At 38.4% G+C, this 12,915-nt stretch overlaps 1 protein-coding gene across 1 annotated transcript in view; it reads right to left on the bottom strand.

Moving 5' to 3' along the window:
* Positions 1-536, bottom strand: part of LOC118322342 (voltage-dependent R-type calcium channel subunit alpha-1E) — an 88,363-nt gene extending 87,827 nt beyond the window's left edge. Inside the window, 1 exon segment of the mRNA XM_035654000.1 lies at positions 7-536. Coding sequence (XP_035509893.1) covers positions 7-536 — 530 coding nt within the window.
* Between the last annotated feature and the right edge of the window lie 12,379 nt (positions 537-12,915).

The following is a 12,915-nucleotide window of genomic DNA, read 5'->3' as shown; positions in this document are numbered from 1 at the left end:
ACTCACTCCCACTCCTTGCGTCGTGCCTGTGGTGTGCTTTGAATCTTATGAGCCTGGTGGGCTTTGACAATGTCCCTCTGTTCGATCAGGCCGCCCCGTCGTCTCTTGATCACATTGGGACTAACCGCCAAATCTCCATCCACCCCCAGCATTCCCCCTCCACCTTCAAAAGTCGAGGCCACATCGAGAGACAGGCCGAGACGGTTTGGATGCACAGGGGGAGCATGGCCAGACATGTGTGGGAGGTAGAGGGTGTCATAGCTGGTTGACATACTTTGGGGCTCCAGGAGGGAGTGGGACTCAGAAAACAGGCTTGACCCTCCAGCCAGTCCTGTGCCATGCTTCTGCCAGTTCTCACAGTCCGCTGGAGACGAGGGAAGGATGTGGTGTCTGGGGGTGCTGCTACCACACATCGTCCCCATGCCCAGAGCAACCACTGGACACTCCGGCCCCGTTGGGGCTCTAGGTATCCCCAAAGCATTGTGGTCCCCTGTCAGAGACTGAGAGCTGACCGAACAGGAGCCCAGTTCCAGCATGGTGGGAAGGCTGCCCGGGATCTCAGCATAGTGCTGCAGTAAGGAAAGAGAGTAGAGAAGAAAAAGAAAAAAGGGTGACACATAATATTAAGACAGCTGGTCAGACACATCCCCTGCTGTTTATATGCTGTGAAAAGTCTCTATAATAATTAATAACCAGTGTTGTTATAAGCTTCCTGGTTTCATTATAGAACGAAATCAGTGAATCAGTAAATAAAACCACTGCTGTTTTCTTCACACGAACACTATTTTAGTCCAGTAGATTTCTGCTGTCAGTCAGCCTGGTGAAGACAGTCTGGCCGGCTCCTCGGGAGCTGCAGCTGACAGGACAGCTGGTTCTGAGGACAGAGACGGCCCAACGGAGGTCGGAGCTGGTGTGGACTGAATGGACCAAACGCTTCAATAGCACTTAGATGCCGCTTACATGCCGCTCTTAATATGGATTCCCAGTAAGGGGTGTAAATGACAGCAGAAAATAACTGAACACAGAAAATGAGGTAGTAGGTAATTTCTAACACTCACTACTAGTATATATAGATACAAATACAGATATTTTTGTGATATTCACAGATACAAACACAGATAGTTAGCTTTGCGTTACACACAAGTGCAGACTTGATCTGATCACATCATTCACACTTACAGGTGCAGGCATTAGCCAGTTTGTGCTTGGGTGTTGGATTATAGCTACTTCAGTCAAAAAGCCTGAAGAGATCCAGCTTCTGTGTAAGTATGAATTTGTTCAGCTAACCCCCCGAGGCAATTTGCCAATGGCCCAATAGTTCTCACTGTCTTCAGTTAGTTCAAAATATTACCTCCGAGTATCAGAACCAATTAGATAAGCTGTAACGCAGCCCTCAAAACAAATAATCATATAATACTACCAGTGCTGTGCTTAATGGTGCAATTAGGAAGAGGGAAGAAAAAGAGGGAGTCATTTTATCAACCCACCTTCTCCTTTATCTGGTAGGAAAATTGAGGAATAGTCTGATTTCGGGTACGTGCTAAGCAAGACGCACACAATACGTCTTATTGCCTGACGTGCTGCAAAAAGCCTCTGCATTGCTCCTGCTCCAGCTTTATGGAGCCCTCACCATTTTAGTTAGCCGAATGATAGGTTTCTGGTTTTACAGTCCCTCAGAGAGAAATGGTACTACGGCAAACAACTCGGGCGGTGAAGATACTGAGCCGTGAAAAGAGGATGTTGTGCAGTTGTATAGAACAGATAAGATGAAATGATGAAAGCTATTCAACTGTTTTGGGCTTAAAATCCATCAGACTGCTTAAGCACCCTGAGAGCCATTAATAAGACTGCTGTCAATAAGTGGCCGCACTGCTATAAATGAGGTACTAATGATCAAAAACCCTCTTGAGATGATGACGCTGATGGTATCACTTGCGCAAGAAAGCTGCACCTCCTTGATTTCAAGAGGTCTCCACTACCTCCACATCGAACATTTTAGGACAAACTGAAATAAGTGAGCTTGATTTGCTCCTATCTTGTGAGTACTGAGGAGGATAGGAATAACTAGAAGGCTCAGGGTGAGAGAGGGCAGAACAAAAGTTGATTTGAGAGGGTTTTTTTCTTTCTTTGGTCTGTTTACAAGAACATAAATAAACCATCACAATTTGATTTATTAAATTCATGTGGCAGAAAGTGTTAAGATAAAACAAATGTGGCAAAAAATAAAAAAATAATAAATACAGCAATTTCAAACTTTTCCTGAGGCAAGAAAGACTGGCTCAGCCCATTAGAGCTAATAGATGTGGGCCATGCAGCAACAGTGCTGGTTCATTTGAAGTCTGTTTTACCAGGTCTCACTTTATAGACTCTCTTTTAACACAGCTATTTTTACAGCCCACAACTTTGCTGTTGTTTGACCTCTTATCACAGTCTTGTTTTAAAAACTGCAGATAAACCTACTGTGTGCTAGCAACTCAGCACCAGACAGCAGACTAACAGAGTTAGCATCTAGCTAACACAGTGGAGCATTTAGCAACTAGCTAAAGAGCCACATATTTCCCTCAGGAGCTTAAAGTAAAGTGAATATTGGACTTACATTTGTCAGGCAGCCAAAAACACCAAATGAATACTAATGCTGTATGTGAAAGTAAGCCACTGTTAGCAAGCACACTGACCTCAACAACTTTCTAAGGCAAGTGTTGTGTCTACAGGCTGTTGTGCTGCCCCCAAGTGGTCGAAATAAAATAAATAATAAAAAGTGAGCAGAAGAAGAAGAAACAACCTAATTGACTAATTTTACGCACAAAAAATAAATATAATTTGTTTCATTTGCAAATTTGTGATTGCCTCAAAATGCAGTCACACATTATAATTAATATAAAAAACTGGAAAAGCCACCATTTCCAGAGATGCAATTAGCTCAGAAAATAGTTGGGAAAGCAATGAAGTATGTACTTGATAATCAAGGAAATATCATACTTCATTGCTTTCCCAACTATATTTCAAGTACATACCTTCTCTTCTTTTCCAACCTATTTTCTGAGCTAATCTTAAATATACATAGGCATAAATTTAGTCACGATGAGACAGGTCAGAGGAGTGTGGTTTGTTTAATTATTAATGTTTTATTGACTGCAACTCAGGGTCCTTACTAAATGGAATGGCTTACTTCTTATGCAGCAAGAAAATCCAATGGGATAAATCAAATTCTTTGGGAAGCAATTTTACAGGTTTATTTTTAAGGCAAACATCAGTGATGTTTCCTATAGGTTCTGAATGACTATGGCCCATTCTCTGGACACCTTAGTGTTTCCTGCTCACTCTGGGGGTTTAATGTATTTATAATGAAAAACCAAAAAAGGTCATGGGGACTATATAGGTAAAGTGGGCTTGTAATTGGGTAACTGCTTAATGAAAATGAACGGGCTTCCAAGAGAGACAGTGAAGACACCTGGGAAAACACCAGTCCTGTCTTTCCCTTTCTTCCCCAGCTTTATGAGTTGCTCCCAAAAATTTAGGTCCATAGAGAACTTCAATCAGAATATATATAAATATATATGTTTGTCCCATTAACATTTGTCCATTGTGTGGGTCTGGCAGCGGGGAACTCTGTTATGAAAATGGCAGGGCACCTTCATTTGATTCCAAGTGCTTACTGAAATCCCATTTTGCCCAAATTATGTCTGACTGACAGGAAATGCCAACACAATTAGCTGATATATAGGGGTATTTGAGTACAGACAGTTTGTATCTATTATGACAACTGCCAGAAAAATGAACCAGCTAAAAACAGGCTAAATTGACTCCAGAAAGATGTCATATTATGATCAACCAGAAAATAAGATAGGGTAGGTATAAATAGCCTTTTAAACACCAAAAACCTATTTGCCAAGACTTGAAAAGCACAGAGTAATTTTTTTTTGACAATTTAGCAAAGCGTTGAATTCAAAATAGGCCTCTTTCCAGAAGATGGAAAGCTACCTAAAATGAACCAAAGACACTTGGGATGGCGGCCAAGAAGTGTTTGACAATTAAACATTAACTGTTAATATTGCACAAGCACTAGTGCTTCTCTCTTAATCCAATCCAGTTCTATCAGCAAACAGTTGCACTTTGGGTTTCCTCCTACGGTGGATTTAGACTGATATATATACATAATAATTATAGCAGATTCAAGTTTACTAAGGCACTTAGGCTGGACTTTGTTTATGGTTCCATGTACCAATCTGCTAGTGAGATGATACATGGAGATAAAAATATAAGATACAAATAACAATCCTTGTTGTGATGTAATTTGTCTATGTTCGTTTAGAGTCACACCACACAACGAATATTTCAACATTTTAGAAAAACCAAATCAAAAATACCATTCTCGTGTCTCTCCCTTTGAATATGATCAATAATATACTATATATATATATTTATTATATATATGTATATTAGTATCTATATATATATATACACACATCCAGCACCGGTTAGCTAAGCTTAGCATATAAACTGGAAACTAGCCTGGCTTTCCAAAGGTAACAAAATTTACCTAACAGCATCTCTAAAGCTCATAACTTGTATCTGTTTTGTGTTTAGTGAGCTTTAGAGGTTCTGGTAGGATGGACTTTTTTTTACCTTTGGACAGAGCCTGCCTATCTGTTTCCCCCTGTTTTCAGTCTTTATGCTAAGCTATGCTAACTGGCTGCTGGTGGTAGCTTCATATTTATCCTACAGACATGAGAGTGGTGTCCATCTTCTTATTTAGCTCTCAGAAAGAAAGCACATTCACCAAAACGTCCAACTGTTCCTTTAATATTGTCGCGAGAAAGGAACAAATTGGAAGAAATGTTTTGTAACTAGGAATGAGGAGGAAGTAGAAGTAGTAGAAGTAGAAGTATTGCTCGATTAGCCAAAGATAGAAGCTGACATTTTATAAAACCTTTTTGTTTTATTCTACTTTCTTATGCAACCATTATCAGAACCATTAGTACAACCAGACCCATACCACCAGTCCACAGACAGACCTTCACCACAGAGCTCTAAAAAACACCCACACTCGGGCTCAGCTGCGTCCCCTGCACACGATGATCAAAACCGCATACTGCCAAGAAAGTTGACTGTGGTTTGATGTAATTCTCCTAATTAGCTTTTAAGAGGTTGGTTGTTGATTAGCCTCAGTCACTGAGCTTTCATACTGCCATTATCTGAAAATGTTCACAAACATCTAATGTGTTACTCACAGCTGTGTGGTGACTTTCCAGTTACTTAGGTCAGATAAAAGCCGACAAAAGAATGTGAGTCTTTGATGAAATCTGAATCACAATATTAGAGGGGCCATGTTGTTTTTGGACTCTTTGTTGGACAGCCAGGTGTCTGCAAGGTTTCTAATGAGGAGTGGAACAGAGGCTCAGACAGGCGAGGAACCTTCTCACACCTGCTGCCCCCAACGGCCCACACAACTGCCTGATTACACATCATATCTCACCACAACCCCCCCACCTCAACCTGGATGTCAACCTGGTGAATGGCCAAACATGTGTCATGAAGTGTTATGTCAACTGAACCTACTCTAATGGGCGATGTGTTTGAAAGGAAATCAGGCGTAAAATTTGAGCCAGCTGAAAATAACCCTCATGTTTATAGCAAGGTGCATGAGATTCAACCAAAGTGTTAAGAAAGGGCAGCTTAAAGGGTCCAAAGGGGGAATCAAGGAAATACACTTCTTGCCATAAATCTGATGAATTCAATTACCTTCAGTCACAAATATCTGGCCTGATGAAAAGATCAAGTAGTGTTCTTTTTTCTAGTTACCAATACTGTTTCATAAGATTTAGGTTTTTCTAAGGCAAAAATATGGCAATAAGATGGCAGGTTAAAACGGTTATTGCAAAGAAAAGGTATTCTTAGACTGTATAAGAAACCTATCCAGTGTATCCATCTAGTGTAATTCATTTTGAATTTGAATGTAGAGTAAGACAAACACCTTTAGGAGTTATCCAATTCAATACAGTGGGAACAAAGGGCACAGAACAATATTCTGTACACACACAAGTCATAGTATTCAATGATTATTGGTCACACTGTATGCTTTGGGTTATCTTGCACCTTTGTTTACCTTGTACAAACAGAGGAACAAAGATCAACCGAGCTGAATAGATAGTTCATCGAAGAGTAAGGAACACTGACTCTTAAATACTGTAGTAGCATTGAGATGTGTATGAATGTGTAAGCATCCTCTCAATGAGAAGTCTAATTTTCTCTCGCTCAGCTAGTGTCTAAGTTTGAGCAGTGACTCTCTCAAAGTACAGCAGCTGCATATTACTGTTCTGTATTATACAGAGTGCATTAGGCAGTGCCAGCATCTACATATTAAATTTACAACTTTCTATTACACACTGTGGTGCATTTCAATGACCAAATGGGAGCAACAAATATGCAAATGTATACAGTGTGATAGGCAAAATGTATATTAAACATTTCTGGATGTAGCATCAAGGTTCAGGAAACAAAAAGACAAAAAAAACACTGATGACATCTCTACCATCGTTTATATAAGTATCCAATGGGAATTGCTCACCTGACACATCAGCATAACATTTTGTTAGTGTCTGGGTTAACTTTCTGGGTATACAGCCTAATGAATATGTGCAGTAGTGTTTCTCCCACTGGCGTCCATGAGTTCCCACTCCACCCATAAACTTTACATTTTTCTTTTCTCGGCTCGAGGAGGGTTTTACCTCCATGGGTCAAGAATTCATAATAGAGAGAGTCATAATTGGCTTTGTTTGCATTTCTAGGTGTCCTGTCAACAGTTTTACAAATGTCTCTTTTAGTATGGTTGTCTACTGGGGCAAATGCTTTTTGGGCTGCAGAGCAATTTTTTTCTCTGCAATGGCTGCTGGGCAAAACAGGCTGTTCTGCAGCGCTGTATCTAGTTCTATAATACATCTATGATTTCGACACATCAGACTAACAAGACTAGAGTGAAATGTGGGACATACTAGCACAGTGGTGCTTTGAGTTGAATTTTAAAGGTATTTGCTCATAAAATTTTTTTTTTATAAATTTTGACCTGTTGATGGCACTATGTTGGCAGAAATTTAATATAATATTTATAGGTACGTTTTTTATTAGTGTGTAATCATCTAAATTATTTTGTTGCCTTAGAATGAGCCATTTTTTATCTACAGATGCCCACAGGTTACCTTACATGTAGTCCATCCATGTTGAACTACCCATGTTTCTACAGTAGCCAGAAATAGACAAACCAAACACTGGCTGTAGATAGGGACTCTTCAGCATATTTCACGAGTTTTGCAGACTACTATAGTTTCTCCTACACACTTGACAGCCCATTCTCCTTCCCAGGTTATCAAATACAGAGGTGAGCAGTGTTCAGTTAATAAAGTTATTACAGTTATTCTTGAGTGGGATCACCAAAGTCATTATGATACATAGTTTGAGAACCATGAATGAATGAGGTCTATCTGTACAACATTGAAATTCTTCCAACAATTGTTATTTCAGTCTGGACCAAAGGGTGACACATTGACAGCCTGACATTGCTATCACTAGCGTCATGCCACTAACAGTGCAAAAACAATTACAGGCACAAAGAATAAGCACAATGTTAACCTGTGTTATACTTATTTGAATTATCCTGTATCAAATACAGTCCACATCTAGCGACTCTACCTCATATGCCAAAACCTTTCATTTGCAAAGAGGCGCCCCCACCAAGACAATGATAACGGATGAAGGATAAAATTATATTAACTGAACTAGTAATACTTTTTCCACTGGCGGCCTTCCAGCCAGTCTATTTCCACCCAGAACAACATCACTTTTATTGTTGTCTCTATATTAGGCTACTTCATCTCCCTCCATATATGTAAAAAGATGTAATGTATTTCAATGACATTGACAGTTTCTTCTACACATTTTTCTTTGCAGAAAACACCTTCTGAAAGTGTGTTAATGCAAATAAACACGTTGTATGTTCCTGTCAATTCCATTTTGTTCCTTTCTTTCTTCTCATTTATGTTTCTATTTTCTGTTGTAACTGTTAATTATACATGTCCTTGTATGTTTTGATTTTCTATAATATATGTTTTTCATATTTTCCCATTATCATTATTTACATTCTATTTTCATATTGGTGATCATGTTTTCTTTAGATATTTATTTTGCACCATCCTCATTATATATGGTACATACCCTTTTCAGTATTTTTTCATTATATATTTCTCCCTAATATTTAATAAAGTGTGATGCTGGACTTATTATTTAATTGATACATCTATTTCCTTATAAAGGTCCAGGTGTGTAACATTTTGGAGGGATCTGTTGGGCAGGAATGAAATATGAATATTCATAGGTATGTTTTCATAGTGTATAATCATTCTTAATATAAGAACTGTTGTGTTTTCATTTCCTTAGAATGAACAGTTTTAGCCATGTTTGTACATAAGTGACAGACCAAACACTGGCTGTAGTTTCCTGGCCTCTGTAGTTTCTCCTGCACACTTCACAAACTGTTCTCATTTCCAGTTTGTCAAATACAGACGTGAGTGGTGTTCAGTTAGTTTCAATCTGCAATTTCATCACTAGATTCCACTTAATCCTACACACTGGTACTCTAATCTTATTTTTCTGCTATGATTCTTTGCTTTATCTCTCCATTACTTGTTCATTTTTCTGTACAACCCAATTTCCTAGAGTGTTTATTAAAGTTTCATATTATCATTATGAAAGTATCACGTCATACACTAAATGAAGTTAGTTAAAAGCCTGAGAGACAGATCTTTGACAGTGACATTTTTGTTGTTATCGCTTTGTAGAACACATGTGAGAGCTCAACTAAACTTAATAAGTAACATTATCAAACAAAATGGTATAATTTTGAATTCATTGTATTAATGAGTTTGCGAGACACGCCCACTTTATCATAAAAACTATCACTGACTCTTAATTTTTCTTCATTGTGCTAATTTTCTTCAATAATTTATAAAGACATTTTTTGTCTATCACTGCAGCCAGGTATACCATGACATGTAGCCTTCAGACGATGAAAAGATGCTTCTCAAAGGGATCCTACTGCTGTGATGACCTTCTGAGAAAGATCATTACATAACAACACTGACACATCACATCAGTAATGATCAACACTACTAATAGGACTGCCACACTGTTATGGTCTAATCCTTGGAAGGTAAAGTAGGCTCATGGGCAACAGGCTGTAAGTAAGGAACTGCTACATGTTGCATTTCCCAAGCCCCGTGCTGAGATATATCAAGTTTTAACATTACAATCTGATACCTAAACATATTTGAAAATGTGTAGAAGTAATACCTACTGAAATATCTAGTAACCAGTACAGAGCAGTTTGTTTTTCAGTTCCTGAACTCTGTGTTAAAATAACTATTTTTCAAAGAAGTCTCCAGTGCTTTCACGAAGCATGGAGGTGAAAATGTACTGTACACTCTGATGTCCCATATGTGAATGTCTCATAAAATAAAGATGTTTGGTGAAGAAGGAGGCTTTTATATCAACATCTTTGTGACTATGAGAAAACCCGGTCCCCAAGTCTTGTAAAATGATCTAGTATATAAACTATGGCAGCAATACAATAATGCAAGGCCATTGAACTGCATAATGAGTTGAACAAGATGGCTGCCTGTACCATTAGTGATTTATTTAAGTGCTTGTAGCTGGCATTGCGACTTAAATTAGTAGTTTGTTACTATCCAAAGTAAAGAATAACTGGTTCTGTTCTGAGTTAGCTCTAAAATGTGGGAGAGATCAAAACCATGCTTCATTCTACATTTTGAGGATTTTTGTTGCATTCATGTTTTTCAGTCTTGCTTCTGTGCAGGATAAATTGAATAACATATTGATATAAATATCAAATGATTACATTTAAAGGGATCCTACCACAGAAGTAACTAAATTCTGTTGAAAGGAATTGTCACAGCATAAAATCGTAAAAAGAAAAGGCTTTTAGTCCATAATGTCTGTACAAGTACATTACAGCATTCCATCCTCATATATTTTCGGATGTATGTTTTGCACATACACATTATTGCTGCACTTAGTTTTCCACAAAGAGCACATACCAATAAGGCCACTGACATTTAAATCTTTGCCAAATGTATCCACATGGTTGAAGTGAAACAACATGGACCCAGCCTGTACAAAACATAAATGAATTAACATTGATTTTCCCTTCCCCGAGATCAAATAAATATTTTAGTATATATATGTTAATCGGTTGTTTCTAACTGTGAAAAACAGCTGTATATAAGTATCTGTTGCCTTATTTCCGCAGACCCAATGTCAAGCTCAATCAGCCGCTACACTATTGTGCAGTGTAATGACATTAAATCCCTGCAATGAAATCTTGAGCCCTAAACTGTTTAATTGTCTGAAACAGTTTGTACTGAAACGACATAGAACAAACTGAAGCCAAAAAATGCAGCAAAATAGTGTGTGTTGAAATAAGAGTGGTTGAAGAAGAAAAACTACCAGAGAATTGGAAAGTTTGATCCAGCTGTTGTCATGTATTCTGTTAAAGTAGCATTGAACGAGAGCTTAGAGCAAGGTCTGCTCTCTTCATCTAGACAGCAGCAGCAATTGAATAGCAAATGAATATATATATATATATATATTTATTTTTTTATTCTGATTCATGAAATAAATGCATTTTCTAATACTGTCTGACCCAGATCTGGTCATATCTATTAGAAAACATGCCATTGTTAAGATACTCATGGTACACCACACCTGCTTATGAGTGAAAATAAACAAGTATCTGAAACCAACTAGTTTACAGTCTGACAGACTGGCAGAGGCTATATCACAGGTTAATAAAAGGAGTATGTGTCTCATTTCTAACAGTTAATTTTTGCCTCTAACTGACTGCTTTTGTCTTCTATGAATTGTTATCAGTCAGTAGTAGTTGCACTTCAACCAGTGACTACACATTTTAGAGGGCCTTCAGCTCTAGTGTTATTTATTCACTTTTCAATGCATTTGATTGTGGACATTTTTTACCTGCATATTTATTTCAGTTTAACAGACAGACTAACAGTATGTGGCGACTAAACATGAATTTAGTCTGCATCTTGAGGCTGGAAAATATATGATTAATCATCTTTGCAAGCGATGAATCACAATTATTCAGTATTTATATGTATTGTAGGTGGTCCAAGGAACATGTAGCTTGTTTCAGTTCAAAAGGTACAGGCAGGTTCAGTTTTATGCTGAATAGAGGCACTAATTTATACACCATGAAAACCCATTTGCACCCATTCCAAGGAGAGTGGTGTTATTCAATCGGGACAATCAGAGCACTTGACAAGACAAGATTAACAAAAGGCAATAACAGGAAAATATAGCCAAACTAGATTGGGGGTGGTAAGTGACAAATGTTAATGTGATGAAATAATTAACAAGACACTTCAGAGAAGCAGGATTGATCCAGGCTACGGCCCATTTGCCCTCTTTTAAAAAAAGGTAATTTGATCAATTCTAGCAGAGAGCTGATCACCTACTGAACCCCTGTACGGTAACTGGGTATCATAGGAGACTGCATGTCTGCACATTTAAGGCTCCACTTCAGGAAAAAGAGAGATGTGAAGTGATGAAGTCGACTGGCAACACAGCGTTTGCCTCCAGCAGCCTGTCATCTATAACACAAACACTGATTATTCAAACTGCCTCTTCCTTTATTGTCAAACTCCCATGACTTGTGAAAAACGGCTGTGGTTTGCCATGCTACTTCTGATGGATCTGTTTATCTAAATGCATCACTACAGGCCTTAACAAGGGTCCATTTTTCAAGAAGATAATGCACATAACATTTAATGAAGTCCCAGGTCACGGACATACAAGGACATAGAGCCAAGATTACAGATGGATGAAACAACCGAATTGTGGCATTTCAGTATCTAAAACCAAATCAACAACTTGTCAGACACACACTTCCTTTCTATTCACTGCAGCAAATGTAGTCTCAATTTTCTCATCTTTAATTAATTCCCCCTCCTTGAGGTAATGATCATTGTCTCTGAGATTGAACTGGGGAGATTTCTTTCCCTACACAAATTTTATCATTATCTGGTCTAGGCCCACTTGTTAATTAGCATAACCTAATTCAAGTCTGCCTCCATGTGGCCCTTATACTGACACCTGCTCTGTCACTCTGAGGAGCAGCCCTCTGAATATGAAGATTTGAGTCTTCTTCTAATGACTCCTGTCTTATCCTGTTGCACTGGTAAAAGCCAAAGTGAGGAGAGATTAGTGTTCTGTCTCAGTCTTGGCACATTGCTAATTTGATCCTGATTTGTGGGTTAATTAATAAGCATACAACAAGCCATGGTGAGTGAAGTTAAAAACAGCTTCCTGTCTGGATCAAACATTTGGAAAATACAAACATCCACCTGCCCTCCACAGTCTGTTAGACACAGAGGAGGGTTGTCTTAAGGGCAGAAAGTAACATTCAAAAACAGAAAAAAAATTAATTGCTATCGAATTGTAGGATCAAAAACATGTTTTTTAAAAAAAAAAAAAAAACTATATTTCAAGTCACATAAAAGCTCCACAACCCTGCCTCTATCGCTCTGATCAGCGTTATCAATAAAGACTGAAGGAAGAATCTCTGCACCCTGTTCCCTCTGGTGGCACACAAACAACCTCTGCCAAAAAATCTTTAGTTGTCGGATAGGCGAACAGTTCAGTTCAGTCAATGCAGTGTTTTTAACTAACACCTGTTAGAAGATATTAAATGCGCAGGATCTCTTACCTACAAAGGGAGAACTCCTTTCCATTTCGTTCACCTTTCCACAGAAAATGGAAAATGTGGCAGCAGATACGACCACGTCCGACGTACTATCCCCCTGCCCAGAGAGAGAGGGAGAGAGGGAG

The sequence above is a fragment of the Morone saxatilis genome, unplaced genomic scaffold (assembly GCF_004916995.1).
Source record: "Morone saxatilis isolate NCDOM2014 unplaced genomic scaffold, NCSU_SB_2.0 Contig12, whole genome shotgun sequence".
NCBI classification, from domain to species: Eukaryota; Metazoa; Chordata; class Actinopteri; family Moronidae; genus Morone; species Morone saxatilis.
The sequence above is the reverse complement of the archived record's forward strand: the minus strand, read 5'-3'. Positions and strand labels throughout refer to the sequence as shown.